Source organism: Phaenicophaeus curvirostris, chromosome 16 (genome assembly GCF_032191515.1).
Source record: "Phaenicophaeus curvirostris isolate KB17595 chromosome 16, BPBGC_Pcur_1.0, whole genome shotgun sequence".
NCBI classification, from domain to species: Eukaryota; Metazoa; Chordata; class Aves; order Cuculiformes; family Cuculidae; genus Phaenicophaeus; species Phaenicophaeus curvirostris.
In genome coordinates this window covers 16,701,199-16,710,197 of record NC_091407.1, presented here as the reverse complement: position 1 = coordinate 16,710,197, position 8,999 = coordinate 16,701,199, and the positions used below count along the sequence as shown (strand labels likewise).

At 57.6% G+C, this 8,999-nt stretch overlaps 1 protein-coding gene across 1 annotated transcript; it reads left to right on the top strand.

The window, feature by feature from the left end:
* The first annotated feature begins 1,526 nt into the window (after positions 1-1,526).
* NME3 (NME/NM23 nucleoside diphosphate kinase 3) lies at positions 1,527-7,242 on the top strand. Its single transcript, XM_069870273.1, has 5 exons — positions 1,527-1,647; positions 3,910-4,040; positions 5,469-5,570; positions 5,856-5,968; positions 6,911-7,242. Exons 1-5 carry the CDS (start codon positions 1,602-1,604, stop codon positions 7,026-7,028), a joined length of 510 nt encoding a protein of 169 aa, XP_069726374.1. The 5' UTR covers positions 1,527-1,601; the 3' UTR covers positions 7,029-7,242.
* Positions 7,243-8,999: the final 1,757 nt, after the last annotated feature.

Here is an 8,999-nt window from a genome sequence, read left to right as displayed (position 1 = left end):
TTGAGGGCTCCCTCAGGGAGTTTGCAAATGACACCAAGCTGGGTGTGAGTGGGGCTGTGATGGAGGGCAGGAAGGCTCTGCAGAGGGACCTGGACATGCTGGATCCATGGGCTGAGGCCAGCAAGATGAGTTTCAAAAAGGCCAAATGCCAGGTCCTACATGTGGGACTCAACAACCTTGTGCAGCTCCAGGCCTGGGGAAGAGCAGCTGGAAAAAGCCTTGGGGGTGCTGGGTGGCAGCGGCTGAACACAAGCCAGCAGTGGCCCAGGTGGGCGAGAAGGCCACCAGCATCCTGGCTTGGACCAGCCCTGGGGTGGCCAGCAAGAGCAGGGCAGGGATCGTCCCCTGCACTCGGCGCTGGGGAGGCCAAACCTCGAAGCCTGGTTCAGTTTTGGGCCTCTCACTCCAAGAAAGACCTTGAGGGGCTGGAGCGTGTCTGCAGAAGGGAACGGAGCTGGGGAAGGATCTGGAGAACAGGGGTTGTGGGAGCAGCTGAGGGCCCTGGGGCTGTTTAGGCTGAAGAAGAGGAGGCTGAGGGGAGACCTCATTGCTCTGCAGCTCCTGGAAAGGAGGTTGTGGTGAGGCGGGTGCTGGGCTTTGCTGCCTGGTAGCCAGTGACAGGGCAAGGGAAATGGCCTCAAGAGGTGCTAGTGGAGGTTTAGGTTTGATATCAGGAGGAATTTCTTTACTGAAAGAGTTCTCGGGCACTGGCAGAGGCTGCCCATGGTGGTGGTTGAGTCCCCATCCCTGGAAGTTTTCAAAAGACAAGTGGATGTTGTCCCTGGGCACATGGTCTAGTGGCAGACTTAGAGCTGGGTCAGTGGCTGGACTTGATGATCTTAAAGCTCATTTCCAACCAAAACCATTCTATGATTCCTTTCCCTTCCCACTAGGAATGACAAAATCAGCACAAGGGCGGCAGCCGTGGACCTGGGAACCCCCAGCACAGAGGGCTCGGTGTGAGCTGACACCAAAAATACCAGCAAACGAACTCTGTAAGACTCGTTTTGGAGTTTTAGAAAGGGAGCATCCTTTATCTGCTTGGGCAACATGAGGAGCGATCTCCATCAATTGTGTGCAGTGAGATAAAAGCTGGGGCAGAGTGGATTTCCCACTCACATGTATATGGATAAATTCTTCCAGAAATCTCATGCATATTCCATTACTCTCCAAGGGCTCATTTTAATGTTATTATGAACTCCACAACAACCAAATCTCTCGCTAATTTGGAGCTTTGGCTCCAACTTTGCCTAACCTTGTGTTTGAGAGGGGGAGAGGCTGCAGACAGAGGGGATTCCAGCAGCAGACACCTCTGTTCAGCACGGATCACACTGAACAGATGTTCTCATCTCCAAAGAATGAACAGCGTCTGGGAAAACACTGCTTGAAACACCTCTCAGAGGGACGTTCTGTCTGACTTTCAAAGAACACAATTACTTGGATGAAACTTGACTCTACTTTAGCTTCAATCAAAATATCCCACTTTTTGCAATAGGAACTGGTTCGGGACGGAGCGTTGGCAGTGAGCAACGCCGCGGCCATTGCAGAGGGAGGGCGGCCACCAAGGCCGGGAGCCATTGCGGGGCGGGAGCGCGGCCGCCATGAACTGCCTGCTGCTGGGGCTGCTGGCTGGGCTGCTGCACGGCGGTGGGGAAGGGACCTGTCCCCCTGTACCCCTCTGCTCCCCCCGTCCCTCTGCCCCCTGTATCCTTCTGCTCCCTCTGTCCCTTTGCCTCCTGTATCCCTCTGCTCCCCCGTACCTCTGCCCCCTGTATCCCTCTGCTCCCCCCGCCCCTCTGCTCCCTGTATCCCCCTGCTCCTCCCGCCCCTCTGCCCCCTGTATCCCTCTGCTCCCCATCCCTCTGCTCCCCCCTGCCCTCTGCCCTCTGTACCCCTCTGCTCCCCCATCCCTCTGCCCCCTGTATCCCTCTGCTCCCCCTCTGCCCCCTGTACCCCTCTGCTCCCCCATCCCTCTGCCTCCTGTCTTTCTGCTCCCCCCATCCCTCTGCCCCCTGTATCCCTCTGTTCCCCCCGTCCCTCTGCCCCCTGTATCCCTCTGCTCCCCCGTCCCTGTGCCCCCTGTATCCCTCTGCTCCCCCCATCCCTCTGCCCCCTCTATCCCTCTGCTCCCCTGTCCCTCTGCCCCCTGTACCCCTCTGCTCCCCCCGTCCCTCTGCCCCCTGTACCCCTCTGCTCCCCCTGTCCCTCTGCCCCCTGTATCCCTCTGCTCCCCCCGTCCCTCTGCCCCCTGTATCCCTCTGCTCCCCCCGTCCCTCTGCCCCCTGTATCCCTCTGCTCCCCCCATCCCTCTGCCCCCTGTACCCCTCTGCTCCCCCATCCCTCTGCCTCCTGTCTTTCTGCTCCCCCTGTCCCTCTGCCCCCTGTATCCCTCTGCTCCCCCGTCCCTCTGCCGCCTGTATCCCTCTGCTCCCCGTCCCTCTGCCCCCTGTATCCCTCTGCTCCCCTGTCCCTCTGCCCCCTGTATCCTTCTGCTCCCTCTGTCCCTCTGCCTCCTGTATCCCTCTGCTCCCCCCGTCCCTCTGCCCCCTGTATCCCTCTGCTCCCCGTCCCTCTGCCCCCTGTATCCCTCTGCTCCCCATCCCTCTGCTCCCCCCTGCCCTCTGCCCCCTGTACCCCTCTGCTCCCCCGTCCCTCTGCCCCCTGTATCCCTCTGCTCCCCCTCTGCCCCCTGTATCCCTCTGCTCCCCCATCCCTCTGCCTCCTGTCTTTCTGCTCCCCCCATCCCTCTGCCCCCTGTATCCCTCTGTTCCCCCCGTCCCTCTGCCCCCTGTATCCCTCTGCTCCCCCGTCCCTGTGCCCCCTGTATCCCTCTGCTCCCCCCGTCCCTCTGCCCCCTCTATCCCTCTGCTCCCCTGTCCCTCTGCCCCCTGTATCCCTCTGCTCCCCCCGTCCCTCTGCCCCCTGTATCCCTCTGCTCCCCCCGTCCCTCTGCCCCCTGTATCCCTCTGCTCCCCCCATCCCTCTGCCCCCTGTATCCCTCTGCCCACCCATCCCTCTGCCTCCTGTCTTTCTGCTCCCCCCTGTCCCTCTGCATCCTGTATCCCTCTGCTCCCCCTGTCCCTCTGCTCCCTCTATCCCTCTGCCCCCTGTATCCCTCTGCTCCCCCGTCCCTCTGCCCCCTGTATCCCTCTGCTCCCCATCCCTCTGTCCCCCGTCCCTCTGCCTCCTCTGCTTCTCCTTCCCCTCTGTTCCCTCAGCCTCCTCTATCCCTCTGCTCCCCCTGCCCCTGTCCCTGTGCCCACACTGTCCCTCTGCCCCTCCCCGTGTCCCTCTCCTCCCTTGTCCCTCTGTCCCTCTGCCCCTGTCCTGCTCGCCAATCCCTCCCTCTCCCTGTCTCTCTGCTCCCGATTTCTCTGCCCACCTGTCCCCTTTGCCCCCCTCTCTTCCCCCTGTCCCCTTTGCCCCCATGTCTCTCTTCTCTCTGATCCCCTTTGCCCCGCTGCCCCCTGTCCTTCTGCTCCTCCTGTTCTTCTCTCACCCTGTCTCTCTGCTCCCCATCCCTCTGCCCCCTGTCCCCTCTGCCCCCCGTCCCCTCTTCACGCTGTACCCTTTTCCCCTGTGTCCCCTTCCCCCACCATCCACTCTGCCCCCCCATCTGCTCTGCCCCCCTGTCCCCTCTTACCCCCCTGTCCTCTTTTCCCCTCTGTCCCCACAGCTGAAAGCTGGGTCCTCTCTGCCCCATCTGGCCCTTTGGCTGAGGGCTGGGTCTCCTCTTTGCCCCTCTGTCCCCACAGCTGAGAGCCAGGTCCCCTCCATCCCCTCTGTCCCTGCAGCTGAGAGTGAGGTCCCCTCTGTCACTGGGGCTGAGGGCTGGACCCCTCTGTCACTGGGGCTGAGGACCCGTTTTCCTCCCCTTGCTCCCGCTGATGCCTCTCGCTCTCTCTGCAGCCTGCAGTGAGGCCACCGAGCGCACCTTCGTGGCCATCAAACCGGACGGGGTCCAGCGGCGCCTGGTAGGGGAGCTCATCGGGCGCTTCGAGAGGAAGGGGCTGCAGCTGGTGGGGCTTAAGCTGCTGCAGGTGAGGGCCCAGGGATGGAGCAGAGCCCCTGTGGCCCCCAGTGAATCCCAGGGCTCCTGCTCCCTCCCAGCTCGTACAGCCCATGGTCGCCGTTCGGGCACCAGCTCCTTGCAGGGCGCTGGGGGCTGCACGTGGCTCCCCAACCTGCCCCTGGAGGAGCGATTCCCATGGTGAGGAACGTGCTAGCCCTCACCGTGTCATAGAAGCACAGAATCATTGAATCACTAGATTGGAAAGGACCCACTGGATCCTCGAGTCCAACCATTCCCATCAATCACTAAACCATGTCCCTCAGCACCTCACCCACCTGTCCCTTAAACCCCTCCAAGGTGAGGGGTTGAGGTGACTCAACCCCCTCCCTGGGCAGCCTCTGCCTGTGCCCAGTGACCCTTCCTGTGAAAATTTTTTTCCTAATGTCCAGCCTAAACCTCCCCTGATGGAGCTTGAGGCCATTCCCTCTTGTCCTGTCCCCTGTCACTTGGGAGAAGAGCCCAGCTCCCTCCTCTCCACAACCTCCTTTCAGATAGTTGTAGAGAGCAATGAAGTCTCCCCTCAGCCTCCTCTTCTCCAGGCTAAACAACCCCAGCTCTCTCAGCTGCTCCTCATATGACTTGTTCTCCAGGCCCCTCTCCAGGTCCCTGCCCTTCGCTGTGTCCCTGTCCAGAGCTCTCGGTGTGGCCATTGTAGGCTGGCCTTCAAGAATCATAGAATCATAGAATAACCAGGTTGGAAGAGACCCACTGGATCATCGAGTCCAACCATTCCTATCAAACACTGAACCATGCCCCTGAGCACCTCGTCCACCCATGCCTTAAACACCTCCAGGGAAGGTGAATCAACCACCTCAAGCTTCTGTACAGACTCAGCAAAGCAAAGCCTTTTCTCTCCTGGAAGGGAGGGTCTGTGCAGGAATTTGTGCCATGCTCTCTCCAGCTGTAATCGCACAGAATCCTTTAGGTTGGAAAAGACCTCTAAAATCATCAAGTCCAACTCTTAACCCAACACTGTCAACCCCACCACCAAACCATGTCCTGAAGTGCCACATCAACAAGGTTTTTAAATCCCTTGAGGGATGGGGACTCCACCACTGCCCTGGGCAGCCTCTGCCAGAGATTGACAACCTTTTCCATGAAGGAATGCTTCCCAATATCCAATCTAACCCTCTCCTGGTGCAACTTGAGGCTGTTTCCTTGTCCCATTGCTTGTCACTTGGGAACAGAGCACAGCACCCACCTTGCTTCAACCTCCTTTCCAGGAGCTGCAGAGAGCAATGAGGTCTCCCCTCAGCCTCCTCTTCTCCAGGCTGAACAGCCCCAGGTCCCTCAGCTGCTCCCACAACCCTTGGGCTCCAGACCCTTCCCCAACCCCAAATCTCAGGGACATCAACCTTGCCCTGCTCAGACCGTGCTCTGTGCTGTCTGTTCCCAGGCTTCGGAGGAGCTACTCAAAGAACACTACATCGCCCTTCGCGACCGTCCCTTCTACAGCCGCTTGGTGAAGTACATGAGCTCCGGGCCTGTGGTGGCCATGGTGAGTGCTGGCCAGGTCCTCCTGAGCCAGGAACAGAAAGTGCCAAGTGACGGGGGGCACTAAGGTGGCCTCTCTCTTCAGAGGGTCTCTTGAAGCTGCACTGAATGGCAGGGGTGTCTTCTGCAGTAAATTTTATCTACAGACAGTTCTGATTGTTCTCCAAAATCAGCTTTTAAGGACTGCTTACAGAGACCTGTTTCTGTCTCTCACCCAGGAGGATCAGCAGGGGAATCAGAGGACAGGACCTGCTGGGTGGAAGGTGACTCTTGTTTTGCTGCCCTGTAGGTCTGGCAGGGCCTGGATGTGGTCAAGACCGTTCGCATGATGATTGGGGAAACGGACCCTGCTGACTCCAGGCCTGGCACCATCCGAGGAGATTTCTGCACTGAAGTCAGCAAGTGAGGGCTTTGGGCTTTTGTTCCCTCGCTTTTTCTGTGCACCGTGTCCAGGCAAGGCTGTCCCGAGCCACGCGAGTCTGCATCCGCAGGGCAGAGCTGCTCCCATCTGTGCTCAGATCAGAGCCACCTCCTTCAGAGAACTTGCAGAGCAGCCGTTGCAGGAGGTGCTGACCTCAGCCTCCAAGTTTTTCCAGAAGATTTGAGCCTTTCCTGCTTCCTGAGGTCTTCTCTCTTGAAAGCAGATGGGGTTTGTTTGGCTTTTGCTGCAGGGAGTCAGGACTGTCGGGCTGTGAGGAGGCAGAGAGGAGTTGTTCCAGCCCATTCCTAGGGGAGCAGGGCACCTGGAGAGCTGCTGTACCTCCACCAGGCCCTAGGTCTGTCACAAAAGCCAAGCAGGAGCTTTGCACACACCAGAGCTCTTCTCCAGCGAAGAGTCACTAGCAGTAACCTTGTGTTTTAATTCATAGAATCATAGAATATTTTGGGTTGGAAGGGACCTCAAAGCCCATCCAGTCCCACCCCTGCCTTGGGCAGGGACACCTCCTCATGGGATCACGGGTCTCTAAGCCCCATCCAACCTGGCCTTGAACACCTCCAGGGATGGGGCAGCCACCACTGCTCTGGGCAACCTGGGCCAGGGCCTCCCCACCCTCATTGTGAAGAAATTCCTCCTTATGTCTAGTCTAAATCTGCCCCACTCTAGTTTATACCCATTGCCCCTTGTCCTGTTGCTACAGGCCTTTGTGAACAGTCCCTCCCCAGCTTTCTTGTAACCCCTTTCAGTGCTGGAAGCTGCTCCAACATCTCCTCTCAGCCTTCTCTTCTCCAGGCTGAACAAGCCAAACTCTCTCAGCTGGTCAAGGAGGAACTTTCCAAACTGCAGCTTCCCTCTCCTGCCTTTCTCAGCTTAGTGACAACCAATCCCTTTTTCCTTCCCCACAGGAACGTGATCCACGGCAGCGACTCGGTAGAGAGCGCCCAGCAGGAGATTTCTCTCTGGTTCCGCCCGGAGGAGCTGGCTTGCTGGGAGAACACAGCTGAGCATTGGCTGTATGCGTGAGCAGAGCAGCCCAAGGGAAATACACCCTCCTGCCTGGCCACGGGGCATTTCTGTGCGTGGCCTTACAGCCGCTCGGGCTGGCTGTGGACCTTGTGTTGCGTGTCGAGGGGCTCCTGTTCTGCATGTGGGTGAAGGGCTCTGGGGAGCTGCTCCATGTGTGTAACTGCAGCCCAGCTCCCTGCAATAGCAGCCCTTTCTTTATTTTTCTCTCTGATGTGATGTTGGTACTGTTGCTGTTTGCTGCTGCGCCTTAAATCCCAAGTAGATTGACAGGCTGGATCCATGGGCTGAGGCCAACGGGATGGGGTTCAACAAGGCCAAGTACCGGGTCCTGCACTTGGGACACAACAACCAGGCTTGGGCAGGAGCAGGTGGAAAGCTGCCTGGTGGAAAAGGCCCTGGAGATGCTGGGTGACAGCGGCTGAACACTAGCCAGCAGTGGCTCAGGTGGGCGAGAAGGCCACCAGCATCCTGGCTTGAATTAGCCCTGGGGTGGCCAGCAGGAGCAGGGCAGGGATCGTCCCCTGCACTCGGCGCTAGGGGGGCCAAACCTCGAATCCTGGTTCAGTTTTGGGCCCCTCACTCCAAGAAAGACCTTGAGGGGCTGGAGTACGTCTGGAGAAGGGAACGGAGCTGGGGAAGGTTCTGGAGAACAGGGGTTGTGGGAGCAGCTGAGGGCACTGGGGCTGTTTAGGCTGGAGAAGAGGAGGCTGAGGGGAGACCTCATCGCTCTCTGCAGCTCCTGGAAAGGAGATTGGAGCGAGATGGGTGCTGGGCTCTGTTCCCAAGTGACAAGAGATGGGACAAGGGGAAATGGCTTCAAGTTGCACTAGTGGAGGTTTAGACTAGATAGGAAATATTCCTTCATGGGAAGCATTCTCGGGCACTGGCAAAGGCTGCCCAGTGGTGGAGTCCCCATCCCTCAAGGGATTGAAAAGCCATGTGGATGTGGTGCTTAGGGACATGGTTTAGTGGTGGAGTTGGCAGTGCTAGATTAAGAGTTGGATACAGTGATCTTTAAGGTGTTTTCCAACCTCAATGATTCTGTTACTCTCTCAGTGCACAGCTTCACAGTATGGAAAATCACATCTGCGAAACAACACCAGCCAGGAACCATGAAGAAAATCCAAATGAGCTTTAACACACAAACACACACACACACCAAAATGTTGTGGCTCCTCTTCCAGAAACCTCTCAACCACCACTCTCTGCAGCTTTGCCCCGCACTGTTCCAGGGTCAGAAGCAGCCGAGGTGGTAATGGGACCTTGATGAAAATTAAAAAAAAACCTATATCCTGATGGATTGGATGGAAGAGCGGGAGCAACCTCCTGGAGTCTGATCTTCTCCAGAGCTCAACCCCTTCCCAGATGCCAGGGAACAGGACAAACTGACCTCACTGCTGCTCTGAAACTAAAGTTTCACCACTCGGGTTGGCAGTCAGCATCTGCGTTTCTTCCAGCTTTGCCTCAGTTTTAGGGCATTTCAAGGGCCATCTGATCTTCAGGAGGTAGTCCAGGTCCTACTCCTGCAGGAGACAGCATTTCATATGGGTGTTCCACCCATTTCTCTTGGTGAATGTCCTGGAAGTTAGAGAACAAACAGGGATTTCTTTAATCCAATCAACATCATTAAACTGAGCTCTGTTATTTCTACTCTGTGACCTGAAGAGCAGTGCAACGAGAGTTTCATCCCTTCGCTCTGCTGTAACCCTGGCTGTGGGGGAGGTGGGTGGTTAAACCAGGCAGTTGTTTGGGTTGGAAAGTGTTATTAATTCCAAAGGAACAGGGGGAATCCTCAGCCTGCTGCCCTCTGCTTCACTTCCCTCTGACCCTGCGGTGGCTTGAGAAGGTGAAAACTCTTCTAGCAAAAACATGGGGAGCTGGTGAAGGGTCTGGAGATCAAGGGTTACGGGAGCAGCTGAGGGACCTGGGGCTGTTCAGCCTGGAGAAGAGGAGGCTGAGGGGAGACCT

Coding starts and splice junctions, on each gene's coding strand:
- NME3 (XM_069870273.1), top strand. CDS start 1,602: ATGAACTGCCTGCTGCTGGGGCTGCTGGCTGGGCTGCTGCACGGCG. Junction 1,648..3,909: donor GGCTGGGCTGCTGCACGGCG/GTGGGGAAGGGA, acceptor CTCTCTCTGCAG/CCTGCAGTGAGGCCACCGAG. Junction 5,969..6,910: donor TTCTGCACTGAAGTCAGCAA/GTGAGGGCTTTG, acceptor CCTTCCCCACAG/GAACGTGATCCACGGCAGCG.